The 19,177-nt window shown below is 53.8% G+C and overlaps 2 protein-coding genes across 16 annotated transcripts in view; one reads left to right on the top strand and one right to left on the bottom strand.

The window, feature by feature from the left end:
• Positions 1-19,177, bottom strand: part of NDUFA3 (NADH:ubiquinone oxidoreductase subunit A3) — a 166,078-nt gene that overhangs the window by 1,571 nt on the left and 145,330 nt on the right. For 2 of the 15 annotated variants that reach the window (XM_050771952.1, XM_050771954.1), the window contains exons 2-6: positions 3,393-3,478; positions 3,164-3,238; positions 1,770-1,867; positions 642-719; positions 3-200 (exon numbers count right to left, since the gene is read on the bottom strand). In XM_050771952.1, coding sequence (XP_050627909.1) covers positions 49-200; positions 642-719; positions 1,770-1,867; positions 3,164-3,238; positions 3,393-3,466 — 477 coding nt within the window. In that variant the 5' untranslated portion in view covers positions 3,467-3,478 and the 3' untranslated portion in view covers positions 3-48. Of the gene's footprint in view, positions 1-2; positions 201-253; positions 400-641; positions 761-1,769; positions 1,868-3,163; positions 3,239-3,392; positions 3,613-19,177 lie in introns of those variants that run through there. The other 13 variants (XM_050771960.1, XM_050771961.1, XM_050771964.1 and 10 more) reach the window with 11 other exon arrangements.
• On the top strand, positions 3,677-15,231 carry OSCAR (osteoclast associated Ig-like receptor). Its single transcript, XM_050771968.1, has 6 exons — positions 3,677-3,891; positions 5,792-5,987; positions 6,956-6,988; positions 9,230-9,529; positions 12,116-12,397; positions 14,712-15,231. The coding sequence occupies exons 2-6, from the start codon at positions 5,804-5,806 to the stop codon at positions 14,846-14,848; spliced, it is 936 nt and encodes a 311-aa protein (XP_050627925.1). The 5' UTR covers positions 3,677-3,891; positions 5,792-5,803; the 3' UTR covers positions 14,849-15,231.

Genomic DNA, 19,177 nt, shown 5'->3' with positions numbered 1-19,177 from the left:
GGTTGGTGTTCACATTTTTATTGGGAGCCGTGGGAGGGGCCGCCTCTGTCAGTAAAGGTGCTCACAGTTTCTTAAGCCACTCCAGGCTGGGGCCCTGAGGGTCCTGGGGGTGGCTGGGCACGTCCGGCATGTTCCCATCATCACGGACGGGCACTGTGGGACAGGAGGTGGGCCACTGAGACCAGCATGTCTCCAGAGTCCTGGAGAGAAGAGCTGGTCTGTCGCTTTATGTTCAGAGAGGGAAGGGGGACCCCAGGGCTGAGAGGAGGGGAAGGGTCAGAGAATCAGTGATGCAAAAAGAGGCAGGAAATACAGAGACTGAGAGACATGGAAAACCAGAGAGAGAGAGCGAGCGAGAGCGAGCTAGGGTCGAAAGAGATGGGGAAACAGGACAGAAACCTGAAAAGATGGAGACAGAAAACAACACAGATGGGAACCCAGAAAGGTAATAGAAACTCGAAGCACAAACACAGAATAGGATACGAATTATATCTCAATTCTTAAAAAATGGAACAGGGGGACTCCAGGCACCACTGCTGAATCTCTGATGCCTGCTCAGGAAACAGCTGCCCGTAACTGCCCCTACCCCAGCACAGGGAGGCTGGGCCCATCCCAGGGATCCCTGCCGGGCCCCTACTCACCTGGGTAGTTGTAGGGCGTGGCCTCGTTGATCATGATGGAGTACTTGACGTAGGGGCTGAATGTGGGCATAATTATAGCTGTGGAGAGACACAGGGGTGAGCCCCAGGGGAAGGTGGCTCTGAGGAGAGGGAAAGAGAATCTGAGCCTTGGCAAAGATAAACTGCAAAGCGGGAGGGCAGCGGGGAGGGCCTCCAGGAGGATCCTTGGTACCCTGAGATCCCTACTTATAGACAGGAGGGCTTAAAACTCTTTCGGGGGGTTAAGTGGAGGTAGGGGTGGGAGTCTAACACTCACAGATACATGGGGCCTAGAGGAGGAAGCACTGGGGTTGGTCGTGGAATGAGTACGTTTTGAGTGTAGGGGTCATCATGGAGCATCCTGTGGGTAGTGTCATGGGACTATTCTGGAGAAATGAAGACTGTTACACATTTGGCCAGGCACAGTGGCTCATGCCTGTAATCCCAGCACTTTGGGAGGCAAAGGTGGGCAGATCACCTGAGGTCAGGAGTACACGACCAGCCTGGACAACATGATGAATCCCCATCTCTACTAAAGATACAAAAATTAGCCAGGCATGGCGGCAGGAGCCTGTAATCTCAGCTCCTCAGCAGACTGAGGCAGGAGAATCCCTTGAGCCTGGGAGGCAGAGGTTGCAGTGAGCCCACATTGTGCCACTGCACTCCAGCCTGGGCAACAGAGACTCTGTCGCAAAAAAAAAAAAAAAAAAAAAAAAAAAAAAAACTGTTACAAACTGGAGAAGAAAGGTTTGGACAAACAACAGTCACTGACAAGTCACAGTCCATCTAGGGTGGGAGCCAGGAGTCCCGGGGGATGGGGTACAGTGCATAAGAAGAATGTTCTAGGCCAGCACTGTCTGACAGATGGTAAGACCCAGGTATATAATTTTATATCTTTTAGTAGCCACAGTAAAAATGAGATATAGATGAAACAAATTTTAAGAAACATACTTGGCTGGGTGAGGTGGCTAACGCCTGTAATCCCAGGATTTTAGGAGGCTGAGGCGGGTGGATCACCTGAGGTCAGGAGTTCGAGACCAGCCTGACCAATGTGATGAAACCCTGTCTCTACTAAAAATACAAAAAATTAGCTGGTGTAGTGGCGTGCACCTGTAATCCCAGCTACCCAGGAGGCTGAGACAGGAGAATCGCTTGACCCCGGGAGGCAGAGGTTGCAGTGAGTTGAGATCAGGCCACTACACTCCAGCCTAGACGAAAGTAAAACTCCGTCTCAAAAAAACAAAAACAGACCAAAAAAAACCATGGTATATCCAAACATCACTTCAACATGTAATCAACAAAAGACGATTGGTAGTTTACACACTTAGTTATACTAAGTGTTTGAAATCCAGTATGTCTTATACCACCTCAATGCATACCAGCCTCATTTCAAGTGCTCAGTGGCCAGGTGTGGCTGGTGGCTGCCAGATCGAACAAGTGTTCAGAACCTTACCTAGTGCCTGGCTGGTGGACCAACAGTACTGACAAGACCTGGCAACTCTTCAAAAATGCAGAATCCCATGCCCCACCCCAGACCTACAGAATCGAGAACCCACAGTTTGGCCGGGCACAGTGGCTCACTCCAGTAATCCCAGTACTTTGGGAAAGCGGATCACTTGCGGTCAGGAGTTCAAGACCAGCCTGAACAACATGGTGAAACTTCATCTCTACTAAAAACACAAAAATTAGCCAGGCGTGGTGGTACTTGCCATCCCTGTAATCCCAGGGGTGAGCAGTGGCTCACCCAGCACTTTGGGAAGCCGAGGAGGGCGGATCACGAGGTCAGGAGATCAAGAACATCCTGGCTAACATGGCGAAACCCTGTCTCTTCTAAAAATACAAAAGAATTAGCCGGGCGTGGTGGTGGGCGCCTGTAGTCCCAGCTACTCGAGAGGCTGAGGCAGGGGAATCCCTTGAACCCGGGAGGCTGAGTTTGCAGTGAGCTGGGATCGCGTCACTGCACATCAGCCTGGGTGACAGGGCGAGACTCCGTCTCCAAAAAAAAACCAAACAAACAAAAAGGCCCCATCCGTGCAGGGACTGCGGTGCTAATTAAGGTGTAAGCAGCACAGTTCCAGGGCAGAGGGCTGAGGCTTTCAATCAGCAAGACGACACATTAGGATCATAGGGGGATTTTCACAAGACACAGATTTCCCAGCCCCACCACCAACCAAACCAACTCAATTCAGAATGTGGGAGAGGGGAGATGAAAGGGAGGAGGAGGATCTGGACTTTATTTTTGGTGTTCAGGTGTTGCTAATGCATAAGCAGGGTTGAGAACGTCTCATTTAGAGGGGTTAAGAGCGTATTGGGTAGGGGGAGAGGAATGCGGGGGGCGGTGGAGGCGTTATAATGGGTATGGGGATAGACAAGGGGATGTCGCGGGGGTGCAGACACACTGGAGGGGAGCCGAGGGAGGCGACAGGGCTTTAGAGGTACAAGATGGAGGGATGTAGGGGGACGGGGGTGGACGATGCAAGTTTGCGCCTGAAGCACTCACGCACCGAGGCCCCCGATGACGAAGGACGCGACCAGCACTGGCTCCTTGTCCCAGGCATTCTTGAGGAAGGCGCCGAGTCCTGAAGGGGTGGCGAGGAGGGTCACCCCTGCAAGTGGCTGCCCCCCGTGACCTCTAACCCTCTCGTGCCACCCCTGCCCTGGAGGAGCCCCCTCGTGACTTCTGCGTCCCCCTCCAGCACGGACCCCATCGCCTCCACCACTGCCCTGCCGCACCTCAGCCCCAGGACCGCCCGGAGGTTCCCGGTACCACAGAGCCCCGCGCGCCACCGGCACTTACTCGCAGCCATCTTGGTCTCGGCGGCGACACCGGCGAGGACGCGGAGCACTCTGGGAGTTGTGGTCCCTACGCGCGAGAAACCCCTCCTCCCCGGGTTGCGCGTGCGCCCTGGAGCAGAAGTGGAGGAAAAAGCCAGGACGCGGAGCACTCTGGGAGTTGTGGTCCCTCCGTGCAAGGTACCGCTTTCGGAGTCTGCGCGTGCGCACTAGCGCAGAACAAAGATGGAGCAGCAGAGGTAAAGGAAGTAGTGCCAAGAGCAAGCGCAAGCCTGACTTTGCGGACCTGCGTGGAATCTCCTTAGTCTCTGCCTAGAAGTCGCTCCGGGGTGACTAGTCCTCCTACTGAGACCACCTAAGGCGGAACAAAATAATCCTCATTTTATAGTTTATGTATGAAAGCCCATTTTACAGATGAAGAAACTGAGCCCGGGAGAAGGTGAATGACTAACCTTTCCTTCGAGGTCTCAGCTCAACATCAGCTCGTCCTGGAAGCGCTAGGTCTCATCCCAGATGGGTTAGGAGCTTTCTGCGGGCTCTCACAGTGCCCTGTTACCGCCAGTATAGCTCAGATCACTGAAGAAACTGACCTGGTCTGGGTCTGTCAGTCGGACTGGTAGCAGCTGCTTGAGAGCAGTAATGGAGTCTGAGTGCCCTCTGTGCCTGCCAACATCGCACAGCGAGGGTCTGCCACGTAATAGGTGCTAATCTTTTTTTTTTTTTCCTGAGACTGAGTCGCCCAGGCTGGAGTGCACTGGCACGATCTCGGCTCACAGCAACCTCCGCCTCCGGGGTTCAAGCGATTCTCCTGCCTCAGCCTCCTGAGTAGCTGGGATTACAGGCGCGCGCCTCCACACCAAGCTAATTTTTCTATTTTTAGTAAAGACGGGGTTTCTCCATGTTGGTCAGGCTGGTCTCCAACTTCCCGACCTCAGGTGATCCGCCCGCCTTGGCCTCCCAAAGTGCTGGGATTACAGGCGTGAACCACCGCGCCCGGCCTATAGGTGCTAGTTTTAATCAATCAATCAATCAATCACAGTATCACAGCAAGAGCCTGGCACATAATAGGTGCTAATTTTTATCTGTCAACCAATCTATCGATCAATTAATCACAGCAAGGGCCTGGCACGTAATTGGTGTTTTTATCTATCAATCAATCACACAAGGGCCTGGCACTTAACAGGTGCTAATTTTTATCTATCTATCTATCATAGCAAAGGCCTGGCACATAATAGATGCTAATTTTTATCTATCTGTCTATCTATCACAGCAAGGGCCTGGCACATAATAGATGCTAATTTTTATCTATCTATCTATCTATCTATCTATCTATCTATCTATCTATCTGAAGGGGTGGCCTGCCCCTCCACACCTGTGGGTGTTTCTCGTTAGGTGGAACGAGAGACTTGAGAAAAAGAAATAAGACACAGAGACAAAGTATAGAGAAAGAAAAGCGGGGGCCCAGGGGACCGGCGATCGGCTTACAGAGGACCCACGCCGGCACCGGCCTCTGAGTTCCCTTAGTATTTATAGATAATTATCTTTACCATCTTAAAGATAAGGGAGTGGCAGGACAATAGGATCGTTTTTAGGGAGGAAATTAGCAGTAAGACATAAGAACAAGGATCTGTGACATGAATAAGTTTAAAAGAAAATCCTGTGCCTTGAGATAAACCTTTTAGCAACATTGTTTCATCCTATCACATGGGGATAAACCTTGGACAATACCTAGCTTTTCTAGGAACAAAGTCACACCCTGCACGCCCAAAATCCATTAAACCTTGAGTTACCACAGCACATGTCTCTTGCAAGGACAAGGTTGGGGGTAGGGTCACAGATTAACAGCATCTCAAATACAGAACAAAATGGAGTCTCTTATGTCTACTTCTTTCTATATAGACACAGTAACAGGCTGATCTCTTTCTTTTACCCACATCTATCTATCTCAGCAAGGGCCTGGCACATAATAGATGCTAAATTTTTTTCTCTTTTTTTCTTTCTTTCAATCACAGCAAGGGTCTGGCACATAATAGGTGCTAATTTTTTTCTATCAATCAATCACAGCAAGAGTCTGGCACATAATAGGTTCTTTTTTTAAAAAACAGATATCTTTCTGTCTGTCTGTCTGTATTTGAAGACATGGTCTCACTCTATCACCCAGGCTGGAGTGTGGTGGCACAATTTATTTATTTTTTAGACAGGGTCTCGCCCAAGCTGATCTTGAACTCTTGGGCTCAAGCGATACTCCTGCCTCCGCCTCCCGACTAGTATTTGTTTCTAGAGTTAAATTAATGAACACCACAGGTTATGACTGACCCCCCTGCTAACCTTTTCCACAGCGCTATAGGGCTATGACACAGTCACCCACAGGCCCCCACCTCGATCCTCTCTTCCCTAAACGACGATCTGGGTCTGGCTTTCTGATGTTTCCTCATTTCCTGGGAGGGGAGAGGATGCAACCAAGCCCTGATTCCAGCTCCAGCAGATATCTGCCTACCATGGCCCTGGTGCTGATCCTCCAGCTGCTGACCCTCTGTGAGCCGCCCCTTCCTTCTCCCTGGGTTCCTGGATGGGGTGGGGGGCAGAAAGAGAGAGAGAATGGAGACCTAGACACCCTGCAGGGGGACCAGGCAGCACTAGCTGGAGCTTTGGGATTCTAGGTTCAAATAAAGAACAGGACTGGGGCCCAGACCCCTGGGTCCTAAAGCAAGGGAACACAGATTCTCGAAAGAGGAAGGAGGCGGGGACAGGTATCTCTGGATCTTGAGGCAGGAAGAGGATAGGGGACAGGGAGGACGCCTAGATTCTCATATGGGAGGGGGATGGAAGCCAGGACTCCTGATTCCCTGGGAAAAGGGGGCTGGGAACAGGGCTCTTAGCTCCTGAGAGAAGACGGAAATGGGGACCCAGATTCCTGAACCCAGGAGAGGAGAAGCTCTGCCCCCTGGAAAGGTGGAGTTCAAGGGCCTGAACTCTTGGGTGCCCAGGCCAGAGGGGTCCGCGTTCAGACTTCTTCAGTAGGTGGGCAATGGAAGTCCGAATTTCTGTCTACGGAGACAGGAGGAGGGAGGGATAAGATTCTCATTTCCCAGAGGAGAGAGGAGCTGGGGACTCAGATTCTGGGGCTACCAGTGAGATGGGGCTGGCCACAAAGGGCTTTGAAAGGAACTCGCTGTCAGGCACAGTGGCTCACGCCTGTAATCCCAGCACTTTGGGAGACTGAGGCGGGCGGATCACCTGAGGACAGGAGTTCAAGAACAGCCTGACCAACATGGCAAAACTCTGTCTCTACTAAAAATACAAAAATTAGCCTAGTGTGGTGGCGGGCACCTGTAGTCCTGGCTACTAGGGAGGCTGAGGCAGAAGAATCGCTTGAACCTGGGAGGCAGAGGTTGCAGTGAGCTGAGATCACACCACTACACTCCAGCCTGAGCAACAGAGCAAGACTCTGTCTCAGACAAAAAAAAAAAAAAAAAAGGAACTAGTCCCTCAACCTTCTACAGGGCCTCTGTGTCACACGGACATTACTCCATCTGGTGAGTAGCTGCCCCATCCACTCTCCTTTATGTCGCTGACACCCCTTTTCCAACTACTCAGATTTTATTTTGGTGCCCAATCCCATCCCAGAAGTCCTTATTTTCCTCCCTCCCTCCCTCCATTCCTTCCTTCTTTTCTCATTCCCCTTAGTGGTCATTATAGGTGAGTACTGAAGAGCAGGAACTTCTGAGGCAGAGGCCTCAGTTTCACCATCGTATTCATTTATACGACTTTGAACAAGCCACAGCTTGCTAAGACTCCATTTCCTTCTCTGTAAAATGGGCCGCTGTGAAATTTTATCAAATCATATGTGCAAAACCCTGAGCCTGGCACAGTGCAGGGCTTAAGAAATAGGATCTTGGACCGGGCACAGTAGCTCATGTCTGTAATCCCAGCACTTTGGGAGGCCGAGGCGGGCGGATCATGAAGTCAGATCGAGACCATCCCGGCTAACATGGTGAAACCCCATCTCTACTAAAAATCAAAAAAAAAAAAAAAAAAAAAAAAAAAATTAGCCGGACATGGTGGGACGCGTCTGTAATCCCAGTTACTCAGGAGGCTGAGGCAGGAGAATTGCTTGAACCTGGGAGGCGGAGGTTGCAGTGAGCCGAGATCGTGCCACTGCACTCCAGCCTGGGCGACAGGGCGAGACTCCGTCTCAAAAACAAAAAAACAAACAAAAACCTCTTGGAGATATTTCAATGTCACTATAGCTATTTCTACCTTTTTATTTTATTTTATTTTATTTTATTTATTTATTTTGAGATGAGTCTCTGTCGCCCAGGTTGGAGTGCAGTGGTACGATCTCAGCTCACTGCAAACACCTCCTGGGTTCAAGGGATTCTCCTGCCTCAGCCTCCCGAGTAGCTGGGACTACAGGCATGCACCACAGTGCCCAGATAATTTTTGTATTTTTAGTAGAGACAGGGTTTCACCATGTTGGCCAGGCTGGTCTGGAACTCCTGACCTCAGGTGATCCCTCTGCCTTGGCCTCCCAAAGTGCTGGGATTACAAACATGAGCCCCCTCACCTGACCCTTATTTTTATTTATTTATTTTTAAAGACGCTTCATTCTGTCACCCAGGCTGGAGTGCAGTGGCTCTATCATAGCTCATTGCAGCTTCGAACTCCTGGGCTCAGGCAATCCTCCAGCCTCAGCCTCCCAAAGTGCACGTCATCATGGAGTTCTCACTCTGCTGCTCAGGCTGCAGTGCAGTGGCATGATCTTGGCTAACTGCAACCTCCGCCTCTAGGGTTCAAGCAATTCTCCTGCTCAGCCTCCCAAACAGCTGGGACTACAAGCTAGCACCACCACACCCGACTAATTTTTGTGTTTTTAGTTGAGACAGGATTTCACCATGCTGGCCAGGCTGGTCTTGAACTCCTGACCTCAGGTGATCCACCCACCTTGGCCTCCCAAAGCGCTGGGATTACAGCCATAAGCCACCACACCTGGCAGCCTTCCTATACTCTTGTGTGATTTGTGAATAAGTGATGTCTGCCAGTACTGTCATTTGTCCTCCAGTTTTGTCTTTTAGCATACACAACTTAAGAAATTTGAAGTGGTCAAATTAATTAATCTTCCATAGAACTTCTTATTTTATATTTTAAGAAGCCTTCCTTACCCCAAGACAAATATATTTTCCTATAGTTTTTTGAATAATTTTATAGTTAAAAAAATGAAACACAGGTAGGTCTTTAATTAATCTGAAAGTTGTTTTGGGAAATGGTGTGAGGTAGGGATCCAACATTTTTTTTTCTTCCAAATAGTAAGTTTTGGCAACTCTTGAAATACTATATTGCAAATATTCTGGAAAATTATTTAAAATTAGAGTTCTGGCTGGGTGTGGTGGCTCACACCCGTAATCCCAGAACTTTGGGAGGCCAAGGTGAGAGGATTGCTTGAGGCTGGTAGTTTAAGACCAGCCTGGGCAACATAGGGAGACATCCCCATCTCATTACTTAAAAAAAAAAAAAAAATTACAGAGTTCTGGGACCTGACTACTGTGTTTACAAACTGTGGAGTAAAGCTCAGAAGTTTCTGTCCTGCCCCTCTGATTTGCACCTGGTTTTAACAAGCCGTGATTGTAGTCCAGTCTCTCCCTGATTTTACAAACAGGAAACTGAGACTGAGAAAGAGGCAGTAATCGTTCAAGGTGATTTTCCTCCTTCCCCAACTTCCCTGTCATCTTCTGGGGCTCCCAGGAGGCCCGAGGACCCAGGCAGCCCCGTTTATTCAGTCCCCCCAGCTTTATACCCCAAGCCATGGCTGGGAGCTCAGCCGGCTACAGTTGTGACCCCTGGGGTCAATGTGACCTTGAGGTGCCGGGCACCCCAACCCGCCTGGAGATTTGGACTTTTCAAGCTTGGAGAGATTGGTCCCCCTCTCTTCCGGGATGTGTCCTCCGAGCTGGCAGAATTCTTTCTGGAGGAGGTGACTCCAGCCCAAGGGGGAAGTTACCACTGCTGCTACCGGAGGCCAGACTGGAGGCCGGGTGTCTGGTCCCAGCCCAGCGATCCCCTGGAGCTGCTGGTGACAGGTAAGGTCCTGGGGTCAGGGAGGAGAAGCGGGTGGAACAAGGGAGGTGGGGGAGGGACAGAGAGATACAGGTAAAGAGAGAGCGAGGCAGGCAAACTGACAGATTCACAGACACAAGAAGAAAGACACAGAGATACTGGGGGAGAGAGGGGGCGGGGCAGACAGAGAGAGAGAGAGGTAGAGTGAGGGGAGAGAGAAAGAGACAGAGGCAGAAGGAGAAAGAGAGGCAGAGAGAAAGAGAGACCGAGGCAGAGAGAGAGACAAAGAGAAAGAGACAGAGGCAGAGAGAGTAAGAGAGAGACAGGCAGAGAGAAAGAGAGAGACAGGCAGAGAGAGAGAGAGACAGGCAGAGAGAAAGAGAGAGACAGGCAGAGAGGAAGAGACAGGCAGAGAGAAAGAGACAGACAGGCAGAGAGAGAGAGACAGGCAGAGAGAGAGAGAGACAGGCAGAGAGAAAGAGAGAGACAGGCAGAGAGAAAGAGAGAGACAGGCAGAGAAAGAGACAGGCAGAGAGAAAGAGAGAGACAGGCAGAGAGAAAGAGACAGGCAGAGAGAAAGAGAGACAGGCAGAGAGAGGAAGAAAGAGACAGGCAGAGAGAAAGAGAGAGACAGGCAGAGAGAAAGAGAGACAGGCAGAGAGAAAGAGAGAGACAGGCGCAGAGAGAGAGAGACAGGCAGAGAGGAAGAGAGAGACAGGCAGAGAGGAAGAGAGACAGGCAGAGAGAGAGAGACAGGCAGAGAGAGGAAGAAAGAGACAGGCAGAGAGAAAGAGAGAGACAGGCAGAGAGAAAGAGAGAGACAGGCAGAGAGAGAGAGAGAGACAGGCAGAGAGAGAGAGAGACAGGCAGAGAGAGACAGACAGGCAGAGAGAAAGAGAGACAGGCAGAGAGAAAGAGAGACAGGCAGAGAGAGGAAGAAAGAGACAGGCAGAGAGAAAGAGAGACAGGCAGAGAGAAAGAGACAGGCAGAGAGAGAGAGACAGGCAGAGAGGAAGAGAGACAGAGAGAGAGAGAGACAGGCAGAAAGAGAGACAGGCAGAGAGAAAGAGAGAGACAGGCAGAGAGAAAGAGAGAGACAGGCAGAGAGAAAAAGGGAGACAGGCAGAGAGAAAGAGACAGGCAGAGAGAAAGAGAGAGACAGGCAGAGAGAGGAAGAAAGAGACAGGCAGAGAGAAAGAGAGACAGGCAGAGAGAAAGAGAGAGACAGGCAGAGAGAAAAAGAGACAGGCAGAGAGAAAGAGACAGGCAGAAAGAAAGAGACAGGCAGAGAGAAAGAGAGAGACAGGCAGAGAGAAAGAGAGAGACAGGCAGAGAGAGAGAGAGACAGGCAGAGAGAAAGAGAGAGACAGGCAGAGAGGAAGAGACAGGCAGAGAGAAAGAGACAGACAGGCAGAGAGAGAGAGACAGGCAGAGAGAGAGAGAGACAGGCAGAGAGAAAGAGAGAGACAGGCAGAGAGAAAGAGACAGGCAGAGAGAAAGAGAGAGACAGGCAGAGAGAGGAAGAAAGAGACAGGCAGAGAGAAAGAGAGACAGGCAGAGAGAAAGAGAGAGACAGGCAGAGAGAAAGAGAGACAGGCAGAGAGAAAGAGACAGGCAGAAAGAAAGAGACAGGCAGAGAGAAAGAGAGAGACAGGCAGAGAGAAAGAGAGAGACAGGCAGAGAGAGAGAGACAGGCAGAGAGAAAGAGAGACAGGCAGAGAGAAAGAGAGAGACAGGCAGAGAGGGACACAGAGGCAGAAAGAGAAAGAGAGAGACAGGCAGAGAGAAAGAGAGACAGGCAGAGAGAAAGAGAGAGGCAGGCAGAGAGAAAGAGAGAGACAGGCAGAGAGAGAGAGAGAGACAGGCAGAGAGAAAGAGAGAGGCAGGCAGAGAGAAAGAGACAGGCAGAGAGAAAGAGAGACAGGCAGAGAGAAAGAGAGACAGGCAGAGAGAAAGAGAGAGGCAGGCAGAGAGAGAGAGACAGGCAGAAAGAGAGACAGGCAGAGAGAAAGAGAGAGACAGGCAGAGAGAGAGAGACAGGCAGAGAGCAAGAGAGACAGGCAGAGAGAAAGAGAGAGGCAGAGAGAAAGAGAGAGACAGGCAGAGAGAAAGAGAGACAGGCAGAGAGAAAGAGAGAGACAGGCAGAGAGAAAGAGAGAGACAGGCAGAGAGAAAGAGAGACAGGCAGAGAGAAAGAGAGAGACAGGCAGAGAGAAAGAGAGAGACAGGCAGAGAGAGAGAGACAGGCAGAGAGAGAGACAGGCAGAGAAAAAGAGAGAGACAGGCAGAGAGAAAGAGAGAGACAGGCAGAGAGGGACACAGAGGCAGAAAGAGAAAGAGAGAGACAGGCAGAGAGAGAGAGACAGGCAGAGAGAAAGAGAGAGACAGGCAGAGAGAAAGAGAGAGACAGGCAGAGAGAAAGAGAGAGACAGGCAGAGAGAAAGAGAGAGACAGGCAGAGAAAAAGAGAGAGACAGGCAGAGAAAAAGAGAGAGACAGGCAGAGAGAAAGAGAGAGACAGGCAGAGAGGGACACAGAGGCAGAAAGAGAAAGAGAGCGAGCGAGCGGAAGGCGCTCACGCGGCCCCCGACTCTCACCCGGTCTCCGCAGAGCAGCTGCCGCGGCCGTCGCTGGTGGCGCTGCCCGGGCCGGTGGTGGCTCCCGGCGCCAACGTAAGCCTGCGCTGCGCCGGCCGCCTGCGGAACATGAGCTTCGTGCTGTACCGCGAGGGCGTGGCGGCCCCGCTGCAGTACCGCGACTCCGCGCGGCCCTGGGCTGACTTCCCGCTGCTGGGCGCCCGCGCTCCCGGCACCTACAGCTGCTACTACCACACGCCCTCCGCGCCCTACGTGCTGTCGCAGCGCAGCGAGGCGCTGGTCATCAGCTGGGAAGGTGAGGGTCCTGCCGCCGGCCCGTCTCCCCAGCCCCAGGAATACAGGTCCCAGCCCCTCCTCCCTCAGACCCAGGAGTCCAGGCCCCCAGCCCCTCCTCCCTCAGACCCGGGAGTCCAGACCCCCAGCCCCTCCTCCCTCAGACCCAGGAGTCCAGACCCCCAGTCCCTCCTCCCTCAGACCCAGGAGCGCAGGTCCCAGCCCCTCCTCCCTCAGACCCAGGAGTCCAGGCCCCCAGCCCCTCCTCCCTCAGACCCGGGAGTCCAGACCCCCAGCCCCTCCTCCCTCAGTCCCGGGAGTCCAGACCCCCAGCCCCTCCTCCCTCAGTCCCGGGAGTCCAGACCCCCAGCCCCTCCTCCCTCAGTCCCGGGAGTCCAGACCCCCCAGCCCCTCCTCCCTCAGTCCCGGGAGTCCAGGCCCCCAGCCCCTCCTCCCTCAGACCCGGGAGTCCAGACCCCCCAGGCCCTCCTCCCTCAGACCCGGGAGTCCAGACCCCCAGCCCCTCCTCCCTCAGACCCGGGAGTCCAGGCCCCCAAACCCTCCTCCCTCAGACCCGGGAGTCCAGGCCCCCAAACCCTCCTCCCTCAGACCCGGGAGTCCAGACCCCCCAGGCCCTCCTCCCTCAGACCCGGGAGTCCAGACCCCCCAGGCCCTCCTCCCTCAGACCCGGGAGTCCAGACCCCCCAGGCCCTCCTCCCTCAGACCCGGGAGTCCAGACCCCCCAGCCCCTCCTCCCTCAGACCCGGGAGCCCAGACCCCCGGCCCCTCCTCCCTCAGACCCGGGAGTCCAGACCCCCGGCCCCTCCTCCCTCAGGCCCGGGAGTCCAGACCCCCGGCCCCTCCTCCCTCAGTCCCGGGAGTCCAGGCCCCCGGCCCCTCCTCCCTCAGTCCCGGGAGTCCAGGCCCCCGGCCCCTCCTCCCTCAGACCCGGGAGTCCAGATCCCCAGGCCCCTCCTCCCTCAGACCCGGGAGTCCAGGCCCCCAGCCCCTCCTCCCTCAGACCCGGGAGTCCAGGCCCCCAGCCCCTCCTCCCTCAGACCCGGGAGCCCAGGCCCCCAGACCCTCCTCCCTCAGACCCGGGAGCCCAGGCCCCCAGCCTCCTCCTCCCTCAGACCCGGGAGCCCAGACCCCCAGCCTCCTCCTCCCTCAGACCCGGGAGCCCAGACCCCCAGCCCCTCCTCCCTCAGACCCGGGAGTCCAGACCCCCAAACCCTCCTCCCTCAGACCCGGGAGTCCAGACCCCCAAACCCTCCTCCCTCAGACCCGGGAGTCCAGACCCCCCAGGCCCTCCTCCCTCAGACCCGGGAGTCCAGACCCCCCAGGCCCTCCTCCCTCAGACCCGGGAGTCCAGACCCCCCAGGCCCTCCTCCCTCAGACCCGGGAGTCCAGACCCCCCAGGCCCTCCTCCCTCAGACCCGGGAGTCCAGACCCCCCAGGCCCTCCTCCCTCAGACCCGGGAGTCCAGACCCCCCAGGCCCTCCTCCCTCAGACCCGGGAGTCCAGACCCCCCGGCCCCTCCTCCCTCAGACCCGGGAGTCCAGACCCCCGGCCCCTCCTCCCTCAGTCCCGGGAGTCCAGACCCCCCAGCCCCTCCTCCCTCAGACCCGGGAGTCCAGGCCCCCCAGCCCCCTCCTCCCTCAGACCCGGGAGTCCAGGCCCCCGGCCCCTCCTCCCTCAGACCCGGGAGTCCAGGCCCCCGGCCCCTCCTCCCTCAGACCCGGGAGTCCAGACCCCCGGCCCCTCCTCCCTCAGACCCGGGAGTCCAGACCCCCCAGGCCCTCCTCCCTCAGACCCGGGAGTCCAGACCCCCCAGGCCCTCCTCCCTCAGACCCGGGAGTCCAGACCCCCCAGGCCCTCCTCCCTCAGACCCGGGAGTCCAGGCCCCCGGCCCCTCCTCCCTCAGACCCGGGAGTCCAGACCCCCGGCCCCTCCTCCCTCAGACCCGGGAGTCCAGACCCCCGGCCCCTCCTCCCTCATACCCGGGAGTCCAGGCCCAGCCCCTCCTCCCTCAGACCCGGGAGTCCAGACCCCCCAGGCCCTCCTCCCTCAGACCCGGGAGTCCAGACCCCCCAGGCCCTCCTCCCTCAGACCCGGGAGTCCAGGCCCCCGGCCCCTCCTCCCTCAGACCCGGGAGTCCAGACCCCCGGCCCCTCCTCCCTCAGACCCAGGAGTTGAAACCTCCATCGACTCCCCCTCAACTTTGAGACTGAGGAGTCAGGTCCCCAAGTCCACCCCAGGGCTGGAAACCTGGAGTTCAGGGCCCAGACTTCGGGATCCGGGAGCTGACGACCCGTCTCTCCCGGCCCCGCCCGCAGACTCTAGCTCCTCCGACTACACTCGGGGGAACCTTGTCCGCCTGGGGCTGGCCGGTCTGGTCCTCATCTCCCTGGGCGCACTGGTCACTTTTGACTGGCGCAGCCAGAGCCGTGCTCCTGCTGGTGTCCGCCCTTGAGCCCCAGGGGCACTGCAACGCGAGAAGACTTCCAACCTGAGTGATGGAGAGGCTGGGACCCTGGGCTGGACCGTCCTTTGCTGCAGCCCCGCAGCCCTGCTGGCTGAGCCCCGACGAACTGCCCTTCGACACCCCTGTGCCCTGTGCTGTGGCTTCTTTCCGGGCCTTTCCCAACGAGTAGCTGAGTGGAAGACGCGATCAGTGGTTAAGACTTCCAAGCCAGAAGACAGAGGGTTCGAATCCCAGTGCTGCCGTCTACTCACTGTGGTAGTAGTAGCAGCTAGAGAGAGGTAGCAGTGAGAGGGGAAGCCAGCTGGACCTCCTGGGTCGAGTGGAGGCTTGGAGAACTTTTCTGTCTTACAAGAGGATTGTAAAATGGACCAATCAGCGCTCTGTAAAGTGGACCAATCAGCAGGACATGGGCAGGGACAAATAAGGGAATAAAAGCTAGCCAGCATTGGCACCCTGCTCGGGTCCCCTTCCAGGCTGTGGAAGCTGTGTTCTCTTGCTCTTCACAATAAATTTTGCTGCTGCTCACTCTTGGGTCCATGCCATCTTTAAGAGCTGTGACACTCACCGCAAAGGTCTGGGGCTGCATTCTTGAAGTCAGCTAGACCACAAACCCACTGGAAGGAACCAACTCCGGACGCGGTGGCAGCATTGAGAAAGCGCCCTTCCCAACTCTCTCTCGCCTGGACGGTGAAATGGATGCACTGATAAAAGCCATTTCATAGGATTGTTGTAGGATTCAGTGGGTAATACATATAAAACATTTAAAACAGTAACTGGCCCGTAGTAAGTGCTCAATGAATGTGAGCTACCCTATTACACCGATTTCTACCAGACTCATTGCCGAAAAGAAGGTCTCACCTTTTTTCCATCAAGCATAATCAAGCACAACTTTTTTTTTTTTTTTTTTTTTTGGAGAGAAGATCTCACTCTTATCACCCAGGCTGGAGGGCAGTGGCACGATCTCGGTTCACTGCAACCTCCGCCTCCTGGGTTCAAGTGATTCTCGTGCCTCAGCCTCCTGAGTAGCTGGGATTACAGGTGTGCACCACCACGCCCAGCTAAGTTTTGTATTTTTTTTTTTTTTTTTTTTTTTGAGACGGAGTCTTGCTCTGTCGCCCAGGCTGGAGTGCAGTGGCCGGATCTCGGCTCACTGCAAGCTCCGCCTCCCGGGTTCACGCCATTCTCCTGGCTCAGCCTCCCGAGTAGCTGGGACTACAGGCGCCCGCCACCTCGCCCGGCTATTTTTTTGTATTTTTTAGTAGAGACGGGGTTTCACCGGGTTCGCCAGGATGGTCTCCATCTCCTAACCTCGTGATCCACCCGTCTCGGCCTCCCAAAGTGCTGGGATTACAGGCTTGAGCCACCGCGCCCGGCCTAAGTTTTGTATTTTTAATAGAGATGGAGTTTAGCCATATTGGCCAGGGTGGTCTCAAACTCCTGACCTCAAGTGATCCACCGGCCTCGGCCTCCCCAAGTGCTGGGATTACAGGCCTGAGCCACCGCGCTCCTTCACTTTGCCTTTCCTTGCCTTGACTGGGCCTTACTCTTTTGCCCAGGCTAGATTGCAGTGGCATGATCAAGGCTCACTGCTGCATCGACCTCCCAGGCTTAAGTGGTCTCCCCACCTCAGCCTCCCAAGTAGCTAGAACCACAGGTGCAGGCCACCATACCTGGCTGATTTATTATTAGTAGTAGTAGTAGTAGCAGCAGCAGTAGAGGTCTCTCTATGTTGGCCAGGCTGATTTCCAACTCCTGAGGTCAAATGATCCTCCTGCCTCTGCCTCCTGAAGTGTGGGGATTATAGGCATGAGCCATCCAGACAGGTTCATTTCCCCTTTTCTTGACTTGTGCCCCCATTTTGGTGAAGCACACACCTTCTTCTATTTGTATTGTTTTTCAACTTTGCCTTCCCCTTTTCCCACTTTATGGAGAAGACAGTGACTTCTAATGCTTGGACAGCCCAGCTGTACCATGCTGGGCAAACTGGAGCAGTGTACAGACCCTTCTGAGTTTCCATCCAAGAAAGGGAACACCACAAATATCTACCTTGTCCGTTCTAGAGAGGAACCAAGCAACTTGTCCCCAACACAGGAAGAAAAATTAGAAAACCTTAGATCAGCGGCTATAACTCCTCTGACCCCAGCCCCTTTTTGGTTTTTGTTATTTTTGAGATAGAGTTTCCCTCTTTCTCCCAGGTTGGAGTGCAGTGGCATGATCTTGGCTCACTGCAACCTCTGCCTCCTGGGTTCAAGGATTCTCCTGCCTTAGCCTCCCCAAGCAGCTGGGATTACAGGCACCTGCCACCACCCCTGGCTAATTTTTTGTATTTTTAGTAGAGATGGGGTTTCACCATGCGGGCCAGGCTGGTCTGGAACTCCTAATCTCAAGTGATCTGCCCGCCTCTGCCTCCCAAAGTGCTGAGACTACAGGTGTGAGCCACCGCGCCTGGCCTGAAGCAATATTCACTTCTATGTGGATGCACATTGATATATTTTATCTTATTAAAAATGCTTGTCTTGGCCGGGCGTGGTGGCTCAAGCCTGTAATCCCAGCACTTTGGGAGGCCGAGACGGGCGGATTACGAGGTCAGGAGATCGAGACCATCCTGGCTAACACAGTGAAACCCCGTCTCTACTAAAAAATACAAAAAATTAGCCGGGCGACGTGGCGGGCGCCTGTAGTCCCAGCTACTCGGGAGCCTGAGGCAGGAGAATGGCATAAACCCAGGAGGCGGAGCTTGCAGTGAGCTGAGATCCGGCCACTGCACTCCAGCCTGGGCGGCAGAGCGAGACTCTGTCTCAAAAAAAAAAAAAAAAAAAAATGCTTGTCTTGACTCACTTCATTGATTTAATGACCTTGCTGCCTAACACATGTAAATGATTTGGGGAGGAATAAGCAGTATTTGTTGGTGTGCTCTTTTGTTTCAGAGACTAAACTAATTCAGATCTTTTTTTTTTTTTTTGAGACAGAGTTTTGCTCTCGTTGCCCAGGCTGGAGTGCAATGGCACGATCTCGGCTCACCGCAACCTCTGCCTCCTGGGTTCAAGTGATTCTTCTGCCTCAGCCTCCCGAGTAGCTAGGATTACAGGCATGCGCCACCATGCCCAGCTAATTTTGTATTTGTAGTACAGACAGGGTTTCTCCATGTTGATCAGGCTGGTCTTGAACTTCCGACCTCAGGTGATCCACCCGCCTCGGCCTCCCAAAGTGCTAGGATTACAGGCGTGAGCCACTGCGCCCGGCCCTAACTCAGATCTTATATAAAGATTAGGAAATTCATTAGGCTGGTGCAAAAGTAATTGTGGTGGAACTTAGTCTCATGGCCAGGCCTAGCCACTATGGAAATATGGTCTCTAGCCTGTGCCCTTCTAAAAATGAGGGTGGGAGGGGGTGGGATAGGTGCAGTGGCTCACTCTTAACAATCCCAGCACTTTGGGAGGCTGAGGGAGGAGGATAGCTTGAGGCCAGGAGTTTGAGACTCCCTTCTCTATTAAAAACAAAAACAAAAATAGGCCAGGCCCGGTGGCTCATGCCTATAATCCCAGCACTTTGGGAGGCTAAGGCAGGCAGATCACCTGAGGTCAGGAGTTGGAGACCAGCCTGGCCAATATAGTGAAACCCTGACTCTACTAAAAATGCAAAAATTTGCTGGGCATGGTAGTGGGCGCCTGTAATCCCAGCTACTCGGGAGGCTAAGGCAGGAGAATCACTTGAACCCAGGAGGCAGAGGTTGCAGTGAGCTGATATTGCGCCATTGCACTCCAGCCTGGGCGACAGAGTGAGACTCTGTCTAAAAAAACCCAAAAAGAAACGTTTAATGATTTTTCTTCTCTCCAGGGGAAAATATGGAAATAAAATGTTCAGTTGAAACAGGACCTATCGTGTCCTCTGCTGATTTTAAATAGCCATGGAAAGTTAATGCCACCGCAAGGGGGCAGCCCTGCCCTGGCACTCTGGAAACCTGGTATTTATCCACGCAATCAGAGGCTTGAACCACAGCTAAGCTGAGTCTTGGCGGGACCTCTTCTGATCCTCCGGGCACACAAGAGGATTGGGGGCTGGGGAGGAGCTGCTTCAAGGGCACCTCCCTTTTACCTCCTGTGATATCGTGATATAGTAAGAAATATGTATTTGGTCTTCAGCTCTGGTTCCAAAGACACCCTTCTCACCCCATCACTCTGGAATTTCCAAAAACCCTTGGTGAGAAGGGTGTCTTTTGTTATTTATAAGGAACCTCTTTTCTCCCTTCCTTCCCTCCTTCCTTCCTTCCTTCCTTTCCTTTCCTTTCCTTTCCTTTCCTTTCCTTTCCTTCCTTCC

The sequence above is a fragment of the Macaca thibetana genome, chromosome 19, assembly GCF_024542745.1.
Source record: "Macaca thibetana thibetana isolate TM-01 chromosome 19, ASM2454274v1, whole genome shotgun sequence".
NCBI lineage: Eukaryota > Metazoa > Chordata > Mammalia > Primates > Cercopithecidae > Macaca > Macaca thibetana.
This window is presented reverse-complemented; position numbering and strand designations above follow the sequence as displayed.